The 10337-nt window shown below is 46.4% G+C and overlaps 1 protein-coding gene across 1 annotated transcript in view; it reads right to left on the reverse strand.

Annotated features, from left to right (window-relative positions):
* Zfyve26 (zinc finger FYVE-type containing 26) overlaps nucleotides 1-10337 on the reverse strand; it is a 69447-nt gene that overhangs the window by 8916 nt on the left and 50194 nt on the right. Inside the window, 5 exon segments of the mRNA XM_021201422.2 lie at nucleotides 511-708; nucleotides 4055-4273; nucleotides 5801-6010; nucleotides 6236-6383; nucleotides 9143-9363. Coding sequence (XP_021057081.1) covers nucleotides 511-708; nucleotides 4055-4273; nucleotides 5801-6010; nucleotides 6236-6383; nucleotides 9143-9363 — 996 coding nt within the window.

The raw sequence follows: 10337 nt of genomic DNA on the forward strand, positions 1-10337 counted from the left end.
TTTTAAAGATCCCAGCTTTCTGGAACATCATTTCTTATGGACTCTATTTTTTTTTTTTTTTTTTTTTTTTTTTTTAGCCTTTACAGTCCTTGAATATTTATTTTTAAATTAGTTTTACTTTATTTTATGTGTGTATTTTGCCTGTATGTATGTCTGTGTGTGCCTGGTGCCCACAGAGGTCAGATGGTTGTGAGCCACCATGTGGGTGCTGAGAATTGAATCTGGATACTCTGGAAGAGCAGGCAGTTCTCTTTATTGCTGACCCATCTGTCCAGCCCCACATTTTTTGAATTTTGAAGAATATTATTATAGACAAGATTAAAGTTTGGCTCTAAATGTAGGATGAACGTCTAAGTATTTAACAATGTTAGAGAGCCCAGTGGATTTGCTTTAGGGTCAAATACCAAGGCCAGGGATCAAATGACTGTCCTGTTCCCTCATCTTACACAGCCTCTCCTGCATGACGGAGCACCAGGGACAGGAGAGGAAGGGAGGCTGGGGTGTTATCACCTTCATAAACTGCTGCAGCTCGTACAGGATGTGGTAGTAGTTGTTCTTCTGCAGATGTTGGCAGGCGGCGATCAGATATGTTCCCCAGCTCTCCAAGGTTGGATCGATGGATTCCAGTAAATTCTCCAAAGTGTGTAGCTTCCCACTTTTATAGCTGGGCTGGAAAATGCCTTCTATGAAGACTTCTGGAGGACTTTCCTGGAGCAGGATAAGGTAAGAAGTCAGCAGTGGGAGAGCTGGTTCTGGCAGGCTCTAGGAGTTGCTTTGAGATTCGGTCTTCCCTGAGCACTACCTCGAATCCTTTGAGTCATAGGTTCCTCTGAGAACACACTCGATACATGCTCCACTTGGCCCTTCCTTGATGGCTGGCTCTCCACACCCATGGGCTCTTCTTCCTCTCCCAGGGTTTTATCTTAGATCCCCCTAACATCACTTCTGCCCCCAAAATGCTATTGGGAACTGAAGCTAGCTAACAAGGAGCTCCACACTGTTCATTCTGTCAGAATCAGTTCTTGGTGGTGTGGGGCCAACCAAGCACCACTCACATGCTAGAAGACTGGTTTGTCATTCCCAATGGGACCAGTGGCTTCTGACAGATGATGACTTCCTTCTTGAAAACCTTTAAGCTTAACATTTTCACTTTTAATTGAGGAAAAAATTCTTTATTTTGCTTCCAGGATACTAGGAACCATCCTCTCAAAGTTTTCTGTCAATGTCTCTGACCACTGAGTTCCTTAGCTGGTTCCTCTCATCCCTGTAGGACTCCTCTTCCATCTCTACTTCCCTAGTGATTTTATCCAGTCCCATGGCTTTCCATGCTGTGTGCTGATGATATTTATACCTCTATCTCTAGCCAACTCACCCTCTGGGACCTCCAAACCTGTGTCTCGCATGGGACCCGGCTACAAGCTCCACCCACAGTCTCCTCTTTCCCAGACACAATTCTGTTCTTCCAGTAGCTCAGGTCAAAAGCCACAGGATCATTTTCCTCCTCACACTCTGATAGAGATTTTTTTTTTCCTACCATCGGGACACACTCAGAAGCTGCCCAGGCACACTCACGCGCTGACCCCCCATCCCTCATCAGCTCACCTGGATTACTGAAGTAGCCTTCTCTGTGACCTCCCACTGCCCACTCCCGTCTCTTCCATATAAAGTCAACAAATCAATCTTGTTGACACATGAGTCAGATGAAGTTACTCTGATGCCCACCATCTTCCAGGAATTTTGTTACTTATTCACCGTAAAGCCCAGGTTCTCCCAATGTCTACATATACTGTATGATTTAGCTATTGCCTTCCTGACTGTATCTGCTACTAGCCTGCCCCATCTTTCCTGGCTGGACCGCAATCCCTCCCCTCCAGCTGTCCTCAGTCTTTCAGCCCCTCACTCAGAGGCCACCTTCTCTGGGTACCCCATTTAATATTGCATAACCCTGTTCTTCTGCTCCCTCCTTCTCTTCCCTCACTCCTCTCGACTCTTCCTTCACCCTCTTCTTCCTCTTTCTCCTTCCACGCTCTTCTTCTCTTCCCCTCTACAGAGCCCCAGCCGTCCTGGAACTTGAAATATAGACCAGGCTGACTTGAAATACAGACCAGGCTGGCCCTGAACTCACAGAAACATGCCTGTCTCTGCCCCTCTACTGTGTGCTCCTGGTCTAGGGATGCTTAACCCCGGTTTAGCCCGAAAGGATGAGTGGGATTTCTTCAAGAAAACAAGGAGGGTCAGGGCATTTTAGATAGACGGAACAGGGCATGAAGACTAATAAAGATAATAATGTTAACATTTTGGTGAGTCTGGAATATGGAGTATCAATAGCATTTGTGGTGAAAAAACCATCAGAAGCATGGAGGTAGATCTTGAGGTCCACCCACACACTAAGAAGTTGCCCTTTATCCCAAAGATTCTTTATCCCAATATCTCCCCTGAAGGCCCTCAGGGGAGAGGAATAACACGAGGGTGTCATGTTTAGAATGTTCACACGGAGGGCAGTATCACAGGGAAGGAATACACAGAAACCCTGCACATGCTAGGTGCTCAAGTGTCACTTTTCAGTGCATTTTTTTCTGTATCCCTACTTGCTTGAGGATAAAGGCAAGGCTCTTTAAAAAAAAAAAAAAAAAAAAAAAGCAAGGGTGACAGGAGACAAGAGAAGGCTTCCTGCCTGGCTCTGTCAACCTCGGAGTAAGGCAGTGCTGTCCTCAGCTTCTACCTGGATAAGAAGATAAGCTGCTCACCTCAGGCTGCACTTATCTAAGACAATAGGACCTGACGATTTACACTATTAGTCTGTGCCTGGCAGAAACATGAGGAAATTCCAAATAAAAAGACTCATTCTATATGACTCTCTCTCTCTCTCCTTTTTTTTTTTTTTTTTTTTTTTTTTTTTGTGGTTTTTCGAGGCAGGGTTTCTCCGTGTAGCCCTGGTTGTCCTGGAACTCACTCTGTAGACCAGGTTGGCCTCGAACTCAGAAATCCACCTGCCTCTGCCTCCTGAGTGCTGGGATTAAAGCCATGCGCCACCACCGCCCAGCTCTCTATGACTCTTAAGACATCTCAGCAGCTAAGACTAACAGCTAAGCAATGGTCTCCCTTTCATTGTCCTAGAAGGGTCCAATAACCATGATGCTGGATTTCTCTTGGAGCCATCTACCAGATATACCTATTTGCAAACTATTGTTGGCTGCTGTTCCGATTTAGTGTGGCTGAATAATAATGTTGAGTTTTCTGAGAAATTTGGTAAATATCAGCTGCTCTGTCAGGAAGTTACCATGGAATGTTGAGAAATAAAAAGAAGTGCAGGCCTAGGAGAGAGCTCAGAGGGTAAAAGCTCTTGCTATGCAACCCGATGACTTGAGTCTGGTCCTGGAGCCCATGTAATATGCAGGCACATGTATTTCAAGCTCAGGGCGCCTACGGTGAGATGGGGGCAGAGACAGGAGACCCTGGAGGATGCAGAAGGGCCGCAGAGACGGGAGACCCTGTTCAGAGGCCGAAGGTGAGAAGTGACTACTGGAATTTATCTATCACATGCACCAGGGCCCTGTGTACAGACAGACCTTCTCTCTCTCTCTTCCTCTACCCCTTTCTCTCTCATTCTTGCTTTCTCTCAACAGAAGAGTGACGGCCAAGGAAGCGCTGATGCTCTTGGTGCTCTTGCTTCCAGTGGGAGGTGCCAGGGGAGAGAGAAGAACCAAGGAGAGGGTGTGCCACTTCCCCGAGTATACACACATGCGGGGTGTCATCTCTGTAACAATGTGCCTGATGCCACATAGGACTCCCACTGAGCACCTCACTGCTGAAGCTGGGCTGATTCTCTGCCTGTGCTCTACACTTTGGGAGAGGAGATGAACTTGGTGTTGCTGGTCAGGAGGGATATTTGGTTCTGAAGTTAAGTCTTGCTGCCCTCATTGGATGACTGTATAGTCAAAGTCTTTCATTTCGACCTGACTCTGTTGGAAATGATCTCATAGTGGGTCACTGAGTTACGTCTATGGAGGTGACAGGGCAGCCAGTGCCCTTGGACCATGTCTGAATGTCTTACCTTGTTGAGCAGGTGTAGCAGGGCTTCCCGGAGGCAATTATGCCTCATGTAGAAGCTGATGATGGCCAGGTTGGTGCTGTAGTTGTGCAGGTAGAAGAGACATTCTTGGTAGTAGGTGTTGTTCATGATCTTCCCCTCAGGAATGGCCTCCAGGAGGAGGCTCTGGGTTCGAAGGGTGGCTTCCAGTTCCCTCAAGGTGGCAAAGTAATCATCATCTTGCTGGCAGGAAAAAAGAGAGTGAGAAGACCTCCGGGCATGGGGTACTGTGCCATAATTATAATGCAAAGGCCAGCCTGGTCTACAGAGCAAGTTATCAGACAGCAAGGGCTACTCTTAGCCTTTGCTCCATAGCCGCAATGTGAAGCATGGCTGCCCGAGGGAACTCTTAACAATGTGGAAAAAGACAAGAGTTTTAGAGCAGAAAACCAGGTAGGATGAAAAGCCTCTCCAGTAGGGTACAACTCAAGCTCCATCGACACCACAAACGTGTCGATTGTTTACCGAGCCAGTCTTCCCGGGTGTCTTAATTTGACTTTAAATGGCAGTGTTGAAGAAGCTGGTCTCCCTCAAACAGCCCAGACCATAGGCCTGCATCACCATGCCTGCCTCACAGCAGATCTTAATACTAGCTGGGTTTGATGAGGTACACAGCTTGAGGCATGAGGATCATGAGTTTGAGGCTGCTCTGGATTAAACAAAATGCAACCAAGGCCTGGGAAATGGCTCAGAGTGTTTGCTGTACAAGTCTGTGGACCCCAGCACTTGTGTGAAACTTGGTGTTCTGGTGTGTATCTGTAACCCAGTGGTTGGGTAGGCAGAGTCTAGCTGAGTAGAGGCCAAGTGGAGAATCTACTGGAAACCGTGAACTCCAGGTTCAGCGACATACCCTTAAGGTTCAGCCAGTGAGGGTGCCGGAAACCAGCCTGACTTCTGAATTTCATACTGGAGGGAGGGCAGAACTGACTCCTGCAAGCTGTCCTCTGACCTCCAAGAATGTGTTTGTGTGTGTGTGTGTGTGTGTGTGTGTGTGTGTGTGTCTGTCTGTCTGTCTGTGTTCACATACAGACATACTCAAAACAAATGTAAAAACCAAGTGGAAAGAGTGAGAGAAGCAGCCAACAATGACCTCTGACCTCCACACATGCATGCATGGGTGAACACACACAGCCACACATGAATATACTCCAATACACTCAGTACAAAATGGAAAAACAAAGAAACTCCAAATGGAATATTGAAACTTAGTAATCTGGTTAAGTGATTTTAACTTTTAAAAAATTGTATCTTTTATAGTTTCTTTAAAAAAACTGACTTTGTAACTGGGTGGTGGTGGCACACGCCTTTAATTCCAGCACTTGGGAGGCAGAGGCAGGCGAATTTCTATGAGTTCAAAGCCAGCCTGGTCTACAGTGTGATTTCCAGGACAGCCAAGGCTACACAGAGAAACCCTGTCTTGAAAAACCACACCAAACCAAACAAAACCAACAACAACAACAACAATCCTCCAAAACAAAACAACAACCCCCTCCCCGACTTTGTATTACTTATCTTACCATATAGTCACTTATCTAACCACATATAATAGAAACAGTCAGTCAGACAGACAGTCAGTCAGACAGACAGACAATCAGGTGATGAACCTCTGAGCCCAAATGGAGTATTAATTGGATTAAGCCCGTCCTCTCCCCAGATCCTGACTGCCCCTAGCCTCTTACTGAATGGGCCCACTGCCTGCTTTGCTCTTACCAAGGAAACGAGGGGTCTCACTGTGGACTCCAGGTACTCGACCACATCTTGGATGAGCCTCGAGCCATGACTTAATTGGTTCAGGTCCAAAGGAGGCTTCAGGCAGCGAGTGAACTTCTCCCTCGCAGCAGTGAGGTTCCCGGCTTTGAGGCAGGCCATGCCCCAGGCATGCCATGCTCCTGTGGAATCAAGCCCAGTCTTTGTAGAGACCTGGAGGTAAAAATGAGAGGTGTCTACATTCAGGTCTCAGAGTCTTCCTGAGCCCTGTTCTGTTCTTCTGCCCCAACCACCTGCCCCCATCCAAGTGCTGTAACTCTTACCCTGGCAAGCTGTTGTACCCTGTATGTGTCCGTGATGAGGACAATGGAGACCGTAAGGCCTGTTTCAAAGCCACTCACGACAGCAGGGTATAAGGAAGCTTTATCCTTGTCTCACCTCAACGCCCAGTTGGTAGTACTCAGCTTCCAGGAGCTGGTTCCTCAGTCTGGTTACCGCTGCTGGCTGTAGGATCTGATCTAGAGATGGCACATGGCGGTAGGCAGCAGCGACTAAAAGATGCAGGACATCTACCTTGCTGATGTAGCTACAGGGAGAAAGAGCACAGGAGGCTGGGCTGAGCTCTGGAGTGATTGCTGCTAGAAGGGTTTTATTTTATTTTCAATGCTAAGCGTGATCATGGGAACTAAGAGACATATAGCATAGGTACTCTGAGTGAAGGTTCTAGAGTCAGACTCTTTAAACTCCACCTCTAACTTAAAAGCTCTGAGACCTGCCTCAGCTTATTCATCTGTTAAATGGATGGAAAGCAGAAAGTTTTAAGGATAAAATGAAGTGTGAGAGAGCTTTGATGGTGTCTGGGACTTCTGTAGCAGTCACACCATGTTAGTTTATGTTTGAGTAGGAACGTGGATGTCTGGGATTTCTGAGACAAGGCCTCTACACTAAATGCTGGAGCTTGCAAGCTACCCATGTGCTTTTGGTTCTTAGGAACACTGTTTGAAAGAGAGTACAGAACATGAATCATTGACTCGGGGGTTGGAGAGATGGCTCAGCAGTTAAGAGCACTGGCTGCTCTTCCAGAGGACCCGGGGGCTTGGCTCTCAGCGCCATGTGATGGTTCACAACCACCTATAACTTCAATTCCAGGGGACCTGATACCATCTTCTGCCTTCTGGGGGCACCAGGCACACATGTGGCATACTCATACAAAATACTCATGTGTCTGCGTGTGTGTGTGTGTGTGTGTGTGTGTGTGTGTGTGTGTGTGTGTGTACACACTGACCCATATTCCTGGTCAGTATAGTGGTTTCACCATTACGACAGGGGCATGGTACCTACAGGGGCACCTTGGCCTTTCTGGTCTCGTCTCCTAGACTTCATATTCTTCCTCTGAGCTAAGAATGGCCTTCCTCATACCCCACCAACAATCTTACTCCCGACACCTGAGGATTGGGAGAACCTCATCAAGATCAGAGGGCCAGACCATCCTGCCCGATGCAGCAAGCTCACCCCATGGTTCCAGAGCAAAACAACAACAACAACAACAACAACAACAACAACAACAACAACCCTTGTGGCTCCTGACTTGTCTGCTTAGCAACTTTTCTGATTCCATATCTTTAATGATTTTTAACCTGGTGGGGGCAGGATAGGAGGATGGTATGTAAAATCAGATTTGAAGCCATAATATAACTCTCCATTTGGAAAATGAAAACATTTGAACTAGATAAGTTATTTGTTTGCTTTGAAATGTATTCATTTTATTTGTTTATCCATCAGAAGGAGACATAGTTTAAAACAGAATATTCCGGTTTGTATAGCAATATGTAGCAAAGATGAGTTCTTTCCCATGGATAGAATGACATAAAGTCATCAAATGATTGTATGTAAAGCAAGTATCTCTCTGTGTGTGTGTGTGTGTGTGTGTGTGTGTGTGTGTGTGTGAGAGAGAGAGAGAGAGAGAGAGAGAGAGAGAGAGAGAGAGAGAGAGAGAGAGAGAGAGAGAGAGAGAGAGAGAGAGAGAGAGAGAGAGAGAGGGAGAGAGAGAGGAGAGAAAAGAGGGGGAGGGGAGGGGAGGAAGGGAAGGAGGGAGGGAGGGAGGGAGGGAGGGAGGAAGGAAGAGAAAGAGAGAGTGTTGATAGGGCTGTAAACTGTTCGGGAAGCCCATGACTGTGGGGGCAAGAACCCTGTTAAAGTCAGGGCTTCCTGGATCTCTGCCACCCTCAGAAGGCTCATGGGGTTAAGCAGACTTGTCTGAGGTTAGAATGTTAAGAGATGACGATATAGGTATATGCTCTGAGTGTCTGAGGGAGGCATTTATCCCTGGCTCCCAAAGCTGGTTTCAAAGCATATTCTATCCCTGGTTCCCAAAGCTGGTTGGGACTGGTACTGGAACACATTTCATGAGTCATGCATCTGGGTGGGTAGGTAAGGAATTAGGAGTTTTCATTGTCAAGTTAATGGATGGAGTCAAAGCAGGTTGTACAGGAATGTGCAGGAGAGGCTAACCCTCAATCACACTCACCCCATTTCCATAAGATGACTCATAATCCACCATGATACAGGGGCCCACTGGTTCCCTAATTTTTTAAAGACATCTACTCACTTATTGCATGTACATTGGTGCGTGTGTGCTATGGCATGTGTGGAGAGGTCAGAGGACTTGTGGGAGTTGGTTCTCTCCTTCTACCACGTGGGTCCCAGAGACCAACTTCACACGGTGATGCTGGGGGACCCCAAATTGTTTTTATAGATCCATTTCCAGATGTTTCAGTGGTCACAGTCAAGACGGGAGGAGTTCTGTGCAAGGTTAATCACTGGTCACATTTCTTTTAGAAACTAGAGAGTTCTACAGACATGTACTTCCCTAAATTATTTTAATGACAAAGAATCTAGTTACGGTCTTTCCTTGCTTTGTGACAGGTTACAACTAGGGAAACTCAATATGGTAGCTTTACCTTGTCAAAAGCTGAACTGATTTGGGAAGAGGACTCTCAACTGAGAAAATGACTTTCTTCTGTGATGGACTGTGATGTGGGACCTTGTGATGAACAAGCTCATTCCTCTCAGAATTGCTTTTAGTTATGTTGTGTTATGGTAAGAGAGAGCAAATGGATATACTCTGTTTTTAAGAACTGTGGAAAAGAAAAGGACACAGGCTGACACAGGGCAAGGACCACCAACTGGACCACTTTTGATTAGTACTTGTATCTTATAAACATCAAAATGTTTATGAGGTCAGCAAGTTTCATCAGAAAGGATAGAAAGATAGTAGAGTCAGAAAAGGAAGCCAGATTAAAAACCTGCCACTGTATAAAAGAACGGAGGCTCGTTCTTAGGTACCTGTCACAGAGAGCCAAGTCCTGGCTCTGGCCAGCCTTGACGAACATCATTTTGGCACTGAAGAGTAGCTGCTTCATGATGTCTATGAGCAGCCCGGCGTCCACCTCTGGGTTGGTGAGGCCCCTGGACAGCCTGCAGCAGTGCTCAATCAGCTGGTGACCACAGGCAATGCTGTCTTGGTGCAGGTTCAGGATGGCAATGCACAGGGAGGCGCTGGGGGCCTGATTGGGGCAGGGAAGGGAGAAAAAGACAGCAAATTCAGGGACTAGAGCATTGTTCAAATGCAGCTATGTGGTAGAATCACCATGGCCTCTCCAAAAGGAAGGAACCCATTGTAAGAGGAAGTCAGACATTCCACCACAAACCAACAGTGCAGCCACATTTCAGACGCTCAAAGTTCTGTTGCCAGAGCTCTGGCTGCTATGTTTTGTCACACTGTGCGCAGAAGGATCATATGTCCACAGTTCCTACTTCATTTTTTTGTCTTTTTGTTTTTCAGACACAGTTTTTCTACATAGCCCTGGCTGTCCAGGGACTTCCTACTGCTTGACAATTTCCACAGGTGGCCTTTTTGGGATCTTCTGTCCCACAGTTGCAATCATTCTTATCACTCTTCTAGCTGAAGTCACCACTTTAAGTCCTGAACACGCTGCTGCCAACCAACACTCCTAAAGCACACCTGTAAAAATTCCTAGCTGTCCACACCTATCAGATACTAATTTCTTACTGTAGGCTTCACGGTCCCATATATAAATAGTCCCCCTCAATCTTACTTCCAATACTGTCTTCTGATACCTTCATCATATCCTGGGATTTTTTTTTCTTATTTATTTTATGTGAGTGAGTACACTGTAGCTGTCTTCAGATACATCAGAAGAGTGCTAATGGGAATCGGATCCCATTACAGATGGTTGTGAGCCACTAGGTGGTTGCTAGGAATTGAACTCAGGACCTCTGGCAGAGAAGTCTGTGCTCTTAACCAGTGAGACATCTCTCCAGCCTCATGTCCTGTGATTTTTGACACTGCGCTTCTGCTCAGACAGTTTAGTTGTTGTTGTTGTTGTGTGTGTGTGTTGTGTCCATGCACATATGTGAAGGTGTGCAAGCAGTTGTATGTGCATGTGTGTGTCGAGGCCAGAGGTTGATATTGGCTGTCTTCCTGAATTGCTCTCCACCTCATTTTTTTTTTTTTTTT

Source organism: Mus pahari, chromosome 7 (genome assembly GCF_900095145.1).
Source record: "Mus pahari chromosome 7, PAHARI_EIJ_v1.1, whole genome shotgun sequence".
NCBI lineage: Eukaryota > Metazoa > Chordata > Mammalia > Rodentia > Muridae > Mus > Mus pahari.